This window comes from Anolis carolinensis, chromosome 1 (genome assembly GCF_035594765.1).
Source record: "Anolis carolinensis isolate JA03-04 chromosome 1, rAnoCar3.1.pri, whole genome shotgun sequence".
In the NCBI taxonomy this organism is placed as follows: Eukaryota; Metazoa; Chordata; class Lepidosauria; order Squamata; family Dactyloidae; genus Anolis; species Anolis carolinensis.
Genome location: NC_085841.1, coordinates 331798026 through 331813123, shown reverse-complemented (window position 1 = coordinate 331813123; position 15098 = coordinate 331798026). Strand labels below are relative to the sequence as shown.

The 15098-nt window shown below is 38.4% G+C and overlaps 2 protein-coding genes across 13 annotated transcripts in view; one reads left to right on the top strand and one right to left on the bottom strand.

Annotated features, from left to right (window-relative positions):
- Positions 1 to 15035, bottom strand: part of samd15 (sterile alpha motif domain containing 15) — a 36492-nt gene extending 21457 nt beyond the window's left edge. For 3 of the 10 annotated variants that reach the window (XR_010002136.1, XM_062968360.1, XM_062968359.1), the window contains exons 1-2: positions 14688 to 15035; positions 13085 to 13183 (exon numbers count right to left, since the gene is read on the bottom strand). Coding sequence is in view for 8 of the 10 variants with exons in the window: in XM_062968360.1 (XP_062824430.1) it covers positions 13085 to 13183; positions 14688 to 15035 (447 nt within the window). In the remaining 2 variants the exon portion in view is untranslated. Of the gene's footprint in view, positions 1 to 6656; positions 12842 to 13084; positions 13184 to 14687 lie in introns of those variants that run through there. The other 7 variants (XR_010002137.1, XM_062968363.1, XM_008119573.2 and 4 more) reach the window with 5 other exon arrangements.
- On the top strand, positions 1537 to 10526 carry noxred1 (NADP dependent oxidoreductase domain containing 1). 3 transcript variants are annotated; one of them, XM_062968357.1, is made up of 7 exons: positions 1537 to 1677; positions 2683 to 2876; positions 4252 to 4432; positions 5739 to 5919; positions 7210 to 7364; positions 9240 to 9432; positions 10164 to 10526. In XM_062968357.1, exons 2-7 carry the CDS (start codon positions 2802 to 2804, stop codon positions 10447 to 10449), a joined length of 1071 nt encoding a protein of 356 aa, XP_062824427.1. In that variant the 5' UTR covers positions 1537 to 1677; positions 2683 to 2801; the 3' UTR covers positions 10450 to 10526. The 3 variants fall into 3 exon arrangements, with proteins under 3 accessions (XP_062824427.1, XP_062824426.1, XP_008117846.2); XM_062968356.1 differs by having other exon boundaries at positions 1538 to 1677; positions 4248 to 4432; XM_008119639.3 differs by lacking the exon at positions 1537 to 1677 and having other exon boundaries at positions 2477 to 2876; positions 4248 to 4432.
- Positions 15036 to 15098: the final 63 nt, after the last annotated feature.

The window sequence follows — 15098 nt, the reverse complement described above, 5'->3', positions numbered from 1 at the left end:
AATGTGTTTGTATGACTGCTCTAGTAAAACTATTTCGAGGGTAACTGCAGTCTTCTAAAGGATGAAGAGTAAAGACAAATTATTTTCTTACTGTAAGAAGATCTGGAAATACGTTTACACTGAATGACAGGTCATTTATTCGTAAAATAGATGGCAATGGCTATAAATGTTCTGAAGGCAGATGATATTCTAAAGCACGCTGGGGACAATTTAGCTTGGATTCAATAGTTTTGTGTTTTAACTTATGGTGACCATAAGCAGAACCTCTCACTGGGCAAGGTTTGTTCTAGGGAGGTTTCTCTTTGCTCTCCTCAGAGGCTGAGAGAGTATGACTTGCCCAAAGTCACCTATAATAATAATAATAACTTTATTTTTATATCCCGCTCCCCTCTCCCCAGGGGGACTCGGGGCGGCTCACATGGGGACAAGCCCAGTTTCAACATACAATAAAATACTGCATAATTAAAACAATGTAAAACAGGTAAAAGTATAAACAATACAAACCAGCATAAAACATCAACATTAGAACATTAAAGTCTGAACATAATATACAAACTGTAAGATAAAATTCAGCAGACTCTACAAGAGGGAATTAAGGATCTCATTACAGAGTTCAATCAATAAGAGTGGAGTGTGATAAAGTGCAGTAGTTGTGGCAACTAATAACTAACCGGAACTATTTATTCGAATGCACATCAAAATAATGTTTTAAGGTCCTTTCGAAAGATGGATAGTGAGGATGCCAGCCTAATCTCCCCGGGGAGGGAATTCCAGAGCCGAGGGGCCACCACCGAGAAGGCCCTCTCTCTCGTCCCCACCAACCATGCCTGAGATGGGGGTGGGAGTGAGAGGAGGGCCTCCCCAGAAGATCTCAAGGCCCGCGTGGGTTCATAGGGGAGGAGGCGGTCACGGAGATAAGCAGGTCCTGAACCGTTTAGGGCTTTATAGGTAATAATCTGCACCTTGAATTGGGCCCGGAAACTTATTGGTAGCCAGTGGAGCTGCTTAAAGAGGGGTGTTGACCGCTCCCTATAGCCTGCTCCTGTTGACCGCTCCCTGGGTTTTCATGGCTGGGTACGGATTTGAACTCTGGTTCCAGAGTTGTAGCCTATTCATATTAATGCACCATGTTGGTTTACTAGATTACATATATTTAAAAAGTATTTTGTAACTATTCTGCTTTTTTCTCAACATGCGACCCAAGGTGGTTCATAATTTAAATTAAAATGAGTATATAACAATGGATAATGTGGTTTTAATCATAAGGATAAAACATATACTTGTGCTTTTTATTTGCTCTCCCGCTCTACGAAAACAGTACTGTTTGTGATTTGGGAATTTTGCTGTGGTTTGCTGCATGGCCAACATTGCTATCCCTGAATATGTAAATAGATTATATACATAGATTTGCCTAATTCTTTTGCCTTTAGGACAGTTCAAAACATTAACTTTCTGGCACTCAGTAAGTCCTTTCAAAGGCTGCAACTGTGAAGTCATCCGGTACAAAAAGAGTTCTAGAAATCCAGTAACTAGGCATTTGCCATGGCGACAGCACTTTGTTTGGACTGCGATCTTGTCTGCGATTCAGAATGGCAGTTGGAGAAATCCTGGAAGTTCTTTTGCAGATGTGAAATGTAGGGACGGCCTGAGATTTCTTTTTCTTCATCGTGTTTTCTGGTACAGACCCTTTACTTCTCTCAACCATGAGTATATTTTAGTTCTCTGTTTAAAAGAATTATATGCCTTTGGCTGTAGGAAATTGAGAAACACAGGGATTTATACCATCCTTTCCCAACCTGTAATCCTCAGACATATCAGAGTGCAACCTTAGCTCACTGGGGATGATGGGGCCTGCAGTCCAACACATCTAGCGGGGCCCTGGTTGAAAAGACCTGGCTATATTTGTCATTGGACAGCGTTGGAGGGTTAGCAATGCTAGATTTTCCATTTGATGAACTCACAAGAGCTCTACAGCCTTGTCTTCCTTAGTTGAAAAACAGTAAAGGCATTATCAGAGGACTTTCCTTGTCTGTAGCCTCCACGGTTTCTGCGGATGTTCATTATTGTGATGCACTTTCAGATTGTTTCCAACCTATGGAGACGCTAAGGTGCCACTGTCACTTGGTTTTCTTGGCAAGACTTGTTCAAAGGAGTTTGCCATTGCCTTTCTTTGAGGCTGAGAGAGTATGATTGCCTAAAACCATACATTGATTTCCACAGCTAAGCAAAGATTTGAATCTTAGTCTGTCCAACACACTGCTATTGCACACTAGCCTCTCAGAGCAGCACTGGAACCCTTTTTCCATGTTTTTTTTTTCATGATAGAGAAAAACAGCACAAGTACAGAGAAATGAGATGCAAGGGACTTTGGGAGCCAAGTGATAACCATACTCCTTTGTATGTTGGTTTGGGTTTCTGGGATCCATTTAATCTCTTCCTGACAGTCTTTATAGGATTTTGATAGGCAAGTAACATGATGCTGCTTCTGTTTTAATGGCAAACTTTGTGCTTTAAACTCTCTTAGAAAGATGTGGACTACATTAACTCAGAATTCTGTGCCACAGAAAAACATTCAATAAGGCGATTAAACTATGCTCATGAGACTCTATGTACAGTTTAATTAAAGTTAGTTACATTTTGTTATTTCTGTTTACGCATGCAACGCGGGAACCAACTATGCAGAGAACTGACGCATGAAAAAAAGAATTGTTCAAGGACAAGATGGCAGATATTATGGTGAACCTGAAAGCATTTCAGCCAGATAATGGGGCAGAGACTAGTGACCTTGCGCTGCGTCTGAAATGTCGTGCCAAAGGCCTGACCATCAATGCTTGTGCCCATGCACTCTTCTTCTGCAAACTGCTCCAAGCCACCAGGTGTCTCAGATAAGACCTATATCACTACCTTTTTTTTTTTTGGACAATTGTTTCCAGACAAGCAAACATTTCTGGAGGTTGTGGTATTTGTTTCTGAAAGTATTGGTGTTTTAGTTCTTACTTCTTTAGTTCTTGTCTTCCCCCAGAGACTCGGGCAAAAGCAATCTGATATTTTAGATGCTTGTGGCAGATATGTTCACCTTTTCTGTAACTCATCTTCTAATTGTCCTACTTTTTAATTACAGCCACCTTGAGTCCTGATATTGTGAGATAGGTGGGGATAAAAATTATATATATACACACACACATATATAAAGCAATTTGTTGTAACAGTAAGCAGTGCCATACAAAGTGTAATTAGCTTTCTTTTAAATAAAATAAATGATTCTTTTGCTACATCTACACTGTAAAATTAATGTCAAATTAATAACTGCAATGGCTCAATGCTATGGAATCATGGGATTTGTAGTTTGGTGAGGATTAGCACTGACTGTCAGAGAAGGCTACATATCTTATAAAACTACAACTCCTACAATTCCATAGCACAGAGCCATGATAGTTAAAGTGGTGTCAAACTGCATTAATTCTATAGTGCAGATGCACCCTTGGTATCTGCTGGGGTTTGGTTCCATGACACCCATGTGGATACCAACATCCATAGATGCTCATTATATACAATGGCATAGTAAAATGGCATCTATTATATAAATTACAGTTGTTGAAGGCACCTAAGAAACTGAATGAACTATGCTGTCAAATGAATAATAAAATGGGCTATTAATGCAGATCCATTCTATTACAGGCTAATGTATCCCTTTTGGTAACCTATCACCAGTTTTCTTGAGTTCTTTCACAAAAGTGGACCCTATTAGCAGGATAACTTATGAAAAATCAGATATATTATTTATAATCTACTATAGCCTATATTATTTCATTCTGCAGAATAAAGAAATTTCTCAAGTAGAATCCAGAGTAGGATTACTGTTTGCTGGTGTCTATCTCCATTCCCATGACTTTGTTTTCAGATTTTGAGACCTCACAGTCCAAAGTACAGTAGGTGATCGCAAAAATAGATTATGGGAAGGCAGTTGTTTCCATCGCTAGTAGGGATTTAAACAAATAGATTATTTATTTATAAAGAAGGAAGAAAGAATCCTAGGTTTCCATGTGACCCCTCGGACTAATTTCAAAAGCCCTCTCCAAGAGAATAGCATTGTATTGTGCCTTTTGACTCTCTCCCAAAGGGATGTGAACCTCAATTAGAGAACAGGTTGAGCATTTCTGCTCTATGAAATGTAAAGTATCCTTTCCTCTATGCAATTTAATATATTTCTTTATAAGTATGACAACAGTTCTTGTGTCTTTCCTAAGGCAGAAAGAGAAGAAAAAGGAGGATGTGTCTGCTTTCCCTCAAGCATCGGAGGACAACCATAGCTTGAATTTTGGGATTATTGGTGCAGGCCATATTGGGAATCAGCTTGCCAAGACCTTCCTACAATTGGGTGGAATTTCATATAAGAACATCCAGATCTCTACAAGGCGGCCAGAAACTCTGTGTAAGAGTCAGGCACTAAATCATCACTGGTATATCCACATGTACAATTCAAAAGCACTCCTGCTGCAGATTGCACTCCTATTGTACTATACACTTTATAGTAAAAGTTTATTTCTGTCAATGCTTTCCATGACACTCCATCTCCAGGCTTTCAGCATGAGAATAGTTACATTTCCTTCTTTGTTACTCTCCCTTTCTTTGTTTTTACCCCAGAAAGTTTCCAGCACTGAATTGCTAAAGCAAACCAGTTTGTCCATATTAATTAAAATAATGTCTTGGCTCAAATGCTGGATCTGGAACAGAAAATCTCAAACTGATCTATTTCCTCACTGAACATGCAACAATTCTCTATTAGAAACATGCCTCGGAGCTATTCTTAGGTTGGATAGTTGTATGTTGAATGTAAGTTAGAGGAAGGCTGTCGAAAACAACAAATATTGCCAGGGAAATCCCATGATAGGGTTAAATCAGAAATGGCATAAAGGCACATAACTGTCAATTCAATTTGTACCAAATCCAGAAACTTTTGACTAGTCTAGATGATGCCATTTAGTTTATTATAAATACATAAAAGGTTCACCTGGGGCCCCTGGTGGCACAGTGTATTCAAGCGCTGAGCTGCTGAACTTGTGGACCAAAAGATCCCAGGTTCAAATCCCAGGAGCGGAATGAGTGCCTGCTGTTAGCCCCAGCTCCTGCCAACCTAGCAGTTCGAAAACATGCCAACGTGAGTAGATCAATAGGTACCGCTCCGTCGGGAAGGTAACAGCGCTCCATGCAGTCATGCTGGCCGCATGACCTTGGTGATGTCTATGGACAACGCCGGCTCTTCGGCTTAGAAATGGAGATGAGCACCAACCCCCAGAGTCGGTCAAGACTGGACTTAACGTCAGGGGAAACCTTTATCTTTACCTCAAAGGTTCACCTTCCAAGCTATTTTTAAAAATGATCAGAAGAGGGAGCTAGAGACTAGTTACCCTATGGCCATGTAATAATTATATTCAAAACAGCTGGATATAAGGACCAAATGAGGTCGCTCAGTAGGAGTGATTGGACAGTAAATGGATGCTTAGTACAATTATTTTTACTAATAATCCCTGTTGAGAGAAAAGGGAGGATTAAAAGGGTTTTTTTTTAAATTGTTTGAATCCTGGCCAGTTTCTGAGGTTTGACCCTTTTGAGCAATGAGTTTTAAATCAGAATTTATCTTCCCAGACAAATCTGCACAAGATCACCTCAAACTATTAATTTGGTTCTGCTGGATGAATGCAGGGTTTACTTTTTCCCTTTTCTTTGATTTTTTCTAGCAGAATTTCATATGGTGGGAGTTAAGTGCTTTTACAACAATAGGCAACTTGTAAGCTGGGCAGATGTTATATTTCTCTGCTGTCTTCCATCTCAGCTTCAACACATTTGCTCAGAAATTCGAGATGCAATCCAAAACCAATGTATTATATACAGTCTCGTCACAGGGATCCCTCTAACCAGGTATTTTACACTGACATTAGAGCTAACTTCATTTGAGCAAGGAGGATGGGGGAATACCTACTACTTCCTAAATCGTTTCTTTCAGGAAAACATAACATGATAATGAATTTTAAAATGTGGCTTGTGGACAGGTTTTGTATGGCAGTCAAATAAAATGTTGCTTATGTGTAAGAGAATCTATAAAGTTTTCAGGTGATCCAGGTCCTTCAGAATTGTTTTCATATCTTGAAATGAAGGGACTGTCAGTGTAATCCCATGTCTTTATCTCCAGTCCCCTCTAGACTTAGCTCTTTTGACTATAAGGGACATACAAAGCTATTTGGCAGAATGGGGAGAAACACCACTGTTATGGGAGAATATATATATATATATATAGAGAGAGAGAGAGGGGGAAGAAACCTGAAAGACAAGGGTAACGGGACCCAAACTGGGAGAACGGCAAGATATTAATTAAGTAGTAAGTTATGCACTCCAATGTATAAAATGGTAATATTTTCAGTGAGATGTGTGACAAAAAAATATCAGTGGTGCCTTGCATGTCAGGGAGTTGATGGCTCCACCTCAGATTTTAGTCAAAAATTTACATGGTTATTCAAAGGGCCCAACTTACTTTGGAGGCAGGATTCATTATTCTCACTAAAATCTAACGTGAATCCTTCATCCCATGGACATGAAAATTAGCAGCTGCCATTGTTTAATTTCTGCATAAATGCAAAAAAGCACAACACTTTGTGAACTGTAAATAAAAAGCATTTTTAATTAAATTATAATGTTGGCACAATCCCACAGTAAGTTTGTTTATATAGTTGACTCCTGGTTCCGTATTTGCATAAAACTTCAAAACAGAATTCAATCACAACTAAGGAGATAATGTTTTTATGTTGTGCACCACAAACTGAGCTTAAAAAGTCCCATATCACACACTTCCATGATTGGAAATTGTCCCTTCAAGATGACTTTAAAAAGTTCAATCAATATAGCATTTTTTGCTTGATCCACTCTATCCTTGATCTATCAAATGTAATGCAGAACCAAGCACCGGGCAAGTTGCATTTAGATATTTATTATGGCATGTGTTCTTTACTCAATGTAAAATATGTTTATCTGCATATTTTGCAGGTCTAATTTATACATAACTCTTTAGTCCATATGGAAATTGCTAGAACTATTTGGAGACAATTTCCCATACAGTAGGCTTTGTGTTATTCTACATATGTACATCTTCCTCTTCTACCTGTTTCCTTGGTAGAAATGAGCCATGTGATTTACTTCACTCTTGTTTACTTTCAGGCTGAAGCAACTTCTTTCTTTTAACTCAATCTTAAGGCCACAATACAAATTTGTGGAAACTGATCTTTTTGACATCTGGTTAGCAAGCAGAACAGTTGTGGAAGCCCTCAACGATCCAGCTGTTATCCAGGCAACATGTCCCTGTAACCCAATAAGTAGGTGAATTCTGTTCTTAACTTTGCAGCTTATGTACAAATAACATCAACAATAATAAGCATTCTTCTCTGTGCATAAATAAAATTTATTTTTCCAATCTTGAATACTATTTTCTTTTGAGCTCTAAACATACGTTCTTCTGTTTCTTTTTTCCGATGTCCTATTCTATAATGCCAGCTCTCTATCTGCCAGAGTCCTAGTAAAACTCTTAAAACACTACACTATGCTGATTCTGGTTTTTTTTCTATAATCATTTCCAAATACTTCCATACTTTTAATAAATTTACCAGGTAGTGTTTTTTTTTCTTTGCCAGGTTTCAGGGTCTTCAGTGTTCTATACATTCTCTCTCCTGACATCTATTAGCATGCTGTCTGTAATATATTTACTGAAGGATCTTTTCTCTTCATCAACAGTTTGTTTCATTTGTGGTCCATCAGTGTTATATAGTTGATACAGTTAATTGATGTCATTTCAAGAGCATAAAGCATGGTTTGCTGGCATACTTCTCTGGATTTTTCTAATTAGCTTACAGTGATGATGGCATTGATCTTACTGTTTTATTTGGCAGGAAGCAACTGAAAAATGTTAGCTCACAAACTCTGTATTAAGGTGCACCAATTAAAGAATGCAGACTTTCATGTAGATTTTAATTAGAGCCCACATTACAACTTCTGCCACAATTGGACATTTTTATTGTACAGTAGAGTCTCACTTATCCAACATAAACGGGCCAGCAGAATGTTGGATAAGCGAATATGTTGGATAATAAGGAGAGATTAGGTTATGATTTTACAAATTAAGCACCAAAACATCATGTTATACAACAAATTTGACAGAAAAAATAGTTCAATATGCAGTAATGCTACATAGTAATTACTGTATTTACAAATTTAGCACCAAAATATCATAATGCATTAAAACATTGGCTACAAAAATGCATTGGATAATCCAGAACGTTGGATAAGCGAATGTTGGATAAATGAGACTCTACTGTAATTTTTATCTATTTTTCTTTTTTATTATCTGTTAAATCTTTTTTTTTTTGTTCATGGACTATGTTTTTGTCTCTCCAGATCCCACTGTCTTTTAATTTTCATTTTTCTTCACTGTAAATATTATTTTTCTCAGCTTATCATCTGCACCCCTGTCTTAATTAGTCATTTCCTCCTTTGTAACCCAGAAAGACATAATCTCAGCAATTTTAAAAATGCTGCCTCCAACAATACAGGCCTCTGGGGCCTGACGGATATAGACAAAACAAAGAGATGGTAGGGATGGTGAAAGAAGCCATATTTGTAATACTGCTTCTTTCCTGCAAAAAAACCTCTCCATACAACTAAAGAACTTGCATAATAGCACTGGCAGCTCTCCCGTTTGTGGTCCTGAAGTGGCAACTGACTCAGAACTGGAATTCATTTCTGCTTTGTTTTACTACACAAATACTGTGTATTTCTTTGATTCTAAGATGTGCTTCCCTCCCCATATAAGCATCTTTAAAAATGTGTGTGTCTTAGAATCGCAGGTGCTTTTAAAAGTATATAAAGTTTTTTTCTGTTGGTGACACTGAAATTAGTGTCTCATAATCATTGATATCTTAGATTAAATACAGTAAATGAATATTAATTGAAGGAGAAGGCAAATACTGCCAACCTCCTTATGCCATTACCATTTTCCATGGGCTTGAACAACCATCATACCTGTGTAGCAAATAGATTCAAGCAATGGGTATTTGGCATTTCACAAATGAAAGTTCACACATTAACAGGAAAAGCTTGCATTTGGAACATGGCTTATCTTGAGCAGTTTACCTCTGCCTTAAAGGTTTGGTAAACTGAAAACATTTTGTAAATCTTGTATACATTTTCTTTTACAGGAGAAGTTGTTGTCAATAGGGAATGGCTGGCAGCGACATTCTATGCAGCTCTGAACAGCTACACGATGCAGGGTTTGACCTATGCAAAGACCCTGCTTTTATTTACTGATGTGTGCTTTCCTGATGATAATACACTGCTGTTTTGTGAAAACTTTATCAACCCAACCTTTGCCTCCTCCCTGGCACCTGATGAGTAAGTTAAGTCAAGCTGAAAATTGTAGGGTTTCATTTCCTTCCCCTTCTATATTTTTTGTACTCTGCGTTTCTCGAAGGATTCATGTGGAGACTACTGTGAATAGGCTATTGAGGCAATTCCATAAAACTCTGAAATCTCATATATGGATATTCTTGATTACATGGTTAGATGTTGTTAGCATTGTCTTGGTTACTAAATATTAGCAGTAATAATATGGAAATTTCCTATGTAATTGGAACTATTTATTAAACGAGCAATCTACAAACACTACACCCCTTCCATCAACTCTTCCTGGAAATTTCAAAAAAAGTAATGTTTGAAATGGCCCTGAGGTCTTTATGTTCTCCCGTTTAGAAATTTTTGGCCCAAACAGACATGAAACGATATATGTTAATATATGCTTATCATTTCATTTAACAATGGGTATTGTGGGGAAGAGAGCAAGCAGGCAACATGGGAATAAGTGTTTAGTAGTATGGTTATGCTGAATGCCCTTGTTGCTGTATAAAAAATAATGTAAATAAGTCAAGAGGATAATATACCTATTTTATATTTTTGGGGGATAGCTTTCACCATTAAGAATGGCACTTAAATGGAAAAAGAAATTATCTGGTTAACTGCTACTTCCACATTTAATACTTCTGTAACTGAAAATGACAATAATAGAAACAATTGTATGGTACAGCTTAAGAAATCCAGTAACAGTAGCCTTTTTTTTTTACTCATAGTTCCTTCCCTTGGTTTGACTTGACAACTGTTCAGCTAAAAGAATCACCTTTTGGGCACCTTCTTGCAACAGATAAATTTTTTCAGGACAACATTGCTTCATTGTATTGTAACATACTGGCAGTCAGATTCTCCAAAACTAATGAAGATTCCATGGCTGTTCCCTTCAAAAAGCCTTCTCTTTCAGCTCTCCTGCTAAATCCCACCAAATCTTTGACCTGGGGATTTGCTGCAACTTGTAAAAGCAAAGTAGTAGAGACATCAAGTACTGATTCTGAAGAGACTTAAATCTTTTTTATCCAAATCTCCAGAAGCAGCAAGCATTTTGTTTTTCAGTACTACAAATATATTTATTTCTAAAAATATTACAGTCAAATCATTATTTGGGAATAATTATCAGCAAGCCCCATTTTATTATGTGCAGAGTAGCAACCCAACAGCAATTTTCAATCAAAACCAAGAGGAGTGTATTGTGCAATAAAATACCAGGAGCAACAGATGCTGAGCAGAAAGAAATTCCAACAAAATGAACCACATAATTGGTTTTTTTTTAAAGGGGGCAATTAGATTTATCTTTATATTATGGAAAATGTAATCAAATATTATTGCAGAGATGTGGGTCAGCTCACAAAAGAATATTAAAAAGTTAGGAGAAATAAATATTATTACACTAGCTGCATAACCATCAAAAAAAGAAAGTATGATTAACATCTACCTCACATGCAGTGAGTCCAACTGCATTGGTCTGCAGAGGCTGTAACTGCATTCCTCTTACGGTGCATCCACTGTAGAATGAATGCAGTTTGTCTACATCAGGCATGGGCAAACTTTGGCCCTCCAGGTGTTTTGGACTTCAACTCCCACAATTCCCATGCCTCGTCTACATTCTAACTGCCATGGCTCAATGCTGTTGAATCATGGGAGCTGTACTTTTAAAAGATTCTTAGTCTTCTCTGCCAAGTAGTGCTGGTGCCTCACCAAACTACAATTCCTATGATTCTACAGCATTCAGCCATGGCAGTTGAAGTGGTGTAAAACTGCAGTGTAGATATATCCTTAACACCACCTCCTAAAAACTAGGTGGGAGAGGAATATTAATTGCAATATTTTGCTGAAGATATCAGTGAAGATCCTATTAAAGTGCCATCTCCAATCACAATAATTATAAGTGCATAAATCCCGATGTGCAACCAATCAGCAACATCATCATCCAAATATAGCTACCTTTGATCCTCTTCCACAGGGGAAAAGTGAGGAAGGGCAAAGTTAGACCACTGGCCAAAAGTACTCAATATCTTTTTGGCCAATGAACCAATGACTTTGGCTGCAGCCACACATATAGCATCATTAGCTCCTGTTTCTAGATGCCCAATTTAACCTAATAAACCTTAATGACTTATAGAACTTCTTGCAAAAACAAATCATATTGAAGTTCAACCATGGGGAAAAGATCAGGAATAAATAAAATAACAACTGCTGAATTTGAATTATGCAGATAAAAATGAACTTTTAAAGTGATAGAAGGTTTGCTTTGTTTAAAAGACATCACTAGATAACAACTCCGGTTCAACTGGATGCTCAGTGAGAGGGAACCACAGGAAATGGAAGTGCAGGTTTTGACACATGAAAAAACAATATATTTTTATTGCAAGGGAACTGAATTATATTGTTGTAGATTTTCAAACTCCAAACCCTCACGTTGTGATACTTTTTGTGAACTTTCAAGTTCCAAACCTTCACATTATGATACTTGTTGTGGTCTTTCAAGCTCCAATACTTCACACCGTGTGACCTGTAGACTTTCAAGCTCCAAACCTTCACATTGTGATGCTGAAGGCTGTGGAGTTGGAGGCTTTGGCTCATAATCAAGTAACCCTTCATTCAGAATAAATTGAGAATAGGTAAGGGCATCACTTCGCGGTCCAGTTCGAGATTTTTGTTCTAGAAACAAACCCACATTATCTCTGGGTGGGAGAGCGATGCTTCTGACAAAAAGAGGCTCCTCTATTTTCAGCAATTCTCGCACATGCCGTGACACTTCCTGAAAACCGAAAGGAAGCTTAACACAGTATATATTAGAAATAGAAAGTAGGACAAATGTCAGGCCTGACCCAAGACTACAAATCTCTTTTTCCGAGGAAGAAACTCAGGAAATGCTAGAGTAGGACTTTCAACAACAACAGACTTGGAATCACCCTTAGATGGGGGCCCTGAATTCCATGGCATTTATGACAACCACCCAGCTGAAATGAGCACTGGTAACCAAAAAGTACAGAAGCAGACAGTCTCCCATCACCAAAGCCACAGGACACCATATTTATCAGGAGTAAAATGACTCTTTTAGAATAGAAATCTGCAAGATGTTTCCAGATGGCCTTGGTGGGAATCTAAAAGACCAGGCTACTTAAACCTTCTGTTTTGGTATCTCCACTGCTTGAAACACACAGTCTTTCCTTTGTGAAACTAAGCTGCTACTGTTGTGCAACAAGGCATCTTCTGTGGTGCCCTGTCGTGTGTCATTGTAATTCACAAGCATGGTTGTGTATCATGTCAGCAACATAGCCGAGGACATGAAAGAAGCCTCCCAGCAGGATGGTAACATATCCAGGTGTCCCCTGGGCAATGTTTTTGTAGACAGCTGATTCTCTCACTCCAGAAGCGACTTGCAGTATATTCACTTCTGACACAATAAAAAAGCAACTTAGCTTTGTTATCTTAAAAGTTATGCATCAAAGCCAGCTCACCAAAAGCTCCTTAGTTATGTCAGGATATGGATTCAAGGATTGTGCTCACTGTAACTGAAAAAAAATTCTCCAGAAAAGCTGACTGAAGGAATAGTATAAAATCTGGAGAACATTTGGAACAGTCACTTAACAATAAAGTCTAACTACTAGGAACATGCAACTAAAACATGGGTTCTCACCTTCATATCTTCAAAATCGGTTATCCCAATCTGTGGAAGATTTGAGCAATTCACATAGATTAGTTTGCGACCAGAAATGAAATTTTCAGTAAAGCACTCCTGCTTAAGCAAAATAAAAAATATTGCATAGTGAGAAGCAGACATACTTTACTTTCTCCCTTTTCCCAGCTGAAATCAATTGCATGTATAGAATATTTAAAAATTCACAGTGCTATGTATGAATATTGGTCCCTTTTGTATGTGTATGTGCTTTTGTATGTGCTTATAATTTTGTATGTGTATATGCTTTTGTATGTGCAATAATTCAATGCCAGATTCAAACAATAACAGTAAAACACAATAGTATAAAACTATAAAAACATATACATCAATTATAAATAATATTTCAGATGATTAAAAATATTAAAGGTCTAGCAGAAACTCAACGTTATACTTTGTAAACATTAATCCAATTGCTTTCACTGTTCTTATACAGGGGTCTATGTGCTTTTGAGGTATCTATCACCTTATGGTAACCTCATGAATTTAAAAGCATTTTGTTTTATAAAGAATACGCAGGGTGCATTTACACTGTTAGAATTAATGCCATTTGATTTAGGTGGTTTTGTCAGTTCCTTCCTCTGAATGTGGAAATAATTTTTCCTCTGAAACAGATATTGTTTATAACATTTGGTGCAGTCAGTCCTCCATAGCCACAGATTCTGTATCCACTAATTCAATCATCCATGACTTAAACATATTTTTAATTTTGCCATTTCACATAAGGGAACACGGTTTCACTATGCTATTGTACATATATAATGAGACCTGAGCAGCCACAAATTTTGGTTCCCATGAGGGGTTCTGGAACTAAACACTAGCTGATACCAAGGGTCACTGTATCTCCATCCAAGTAGTAACTGGGGCTGACCCTGTTTAGCTTCCGAGATCAGATGGGATCTGGTGTCTTCAGGATAACTGGATTAAACTGTATTGTAAACCTCCACACGATTGCATCTTCTGTAAGCGCGGTTCTCTATTTATTTATTTACGTCATTTCACCTGAAGGGACTCAAGGTGGCTTAAAGATCTGGGAAAAATTCAATGCTAATAAAAACAATCCAACCCAATAAAACATGAAGCAGTTAAAAAACAATTTACATTTGCCATTAAAACACATGAGACAATATACAAAACGTAAAACATATACAGTAGAGTCTCACTTATCCAACGTTCTGGATTATCCAATGCATTTTTGTAGTCAATGTTTTCAATACATTGTGATATTTTGGTGCTAAATTCGTAAATACAGTAATTACTACATAGCATTACTGCATACTGAACTACTTTTTCTGTCAAATTTGTTGTCTAACATGATGTTTTGGTGCTTCATTTGTAAAATCATAATCTAACTCGATGTTTAATAGGCTTTTCCTTAATCCCTCCTTATTCAACATATTCGCTTATCCAACATTCTGCCGGCCCGTTTATGTTGGAGAAGTGAGACTCTACTGTAAAATGCATTAAAATATTCGTGCAAAAACCTTGCGCACAATCCTTGATCCAGGCCGTGTCGGGTCCCATTCTTACTTATAGCCACGCGGGAGCGGCTCCTGGGCCTCACCTTGTACTGGGGGAAGCCCTTGTCTGCAATCCAGGCGGCCACTTCCTCGGGGCTCCAGGCCAAATGCGGGGGGCCCGTGGAGGCGGGCGGCTCTGCTTCCTCGGGGAGTTTCTGCTCCGACGCCTCCGAGCCAGGCCTCAATTCGGCTTCCGCGGAGAGCCCGCGGTCGACCTTGGCTTTGGTCCGAGAGAGGGAGCGCTGCTTCCTCCGGAGAGCCCTCCAGTCGCCCCCTTCCTCCCCTTCTCCCTCCTCCTCCTCTTCGTCCTCGTCGTCGTAGTAATAATCCTCGTCGTCCTCTTCATCCTCGTCGTCGGCGTATTCTTTGTCGTCTTCGTCCTCCGTATCCATCTTGAAGGATGGCAGTCAGGATCTGCGGAGCCATAGCAACGCGTCCTTCCCAAGGCCCCATAG

What these genes read in the sequence shown, in the direction of transcription:
- noxred1 (XM_062968356.1), top strand. Translation starts at nt 2,722, where the DNA reads ATGGCAGATATTATGGTGAACCTGAAAGCATTTCAGCCAGATAATGGG. An exon ending in AAGGCGGCCAGAAACTCTGT is followed by an intron (nt 4,433 to 5,738) that starts GTAAGAGTCAGG and finishes GATTTTTTCTAG; the next exon opens with CAGAATTTCATATGGTGGGA. An exon ending in TCCTCCCTGGCACCTGATGA is followed by an intron (nt 9,433 to 10,163) that starts GTAAGTTAAGTC and finishes TTTTACTCATAG; the next exon opens with TTCCTTCCCTTGGTTTGACT.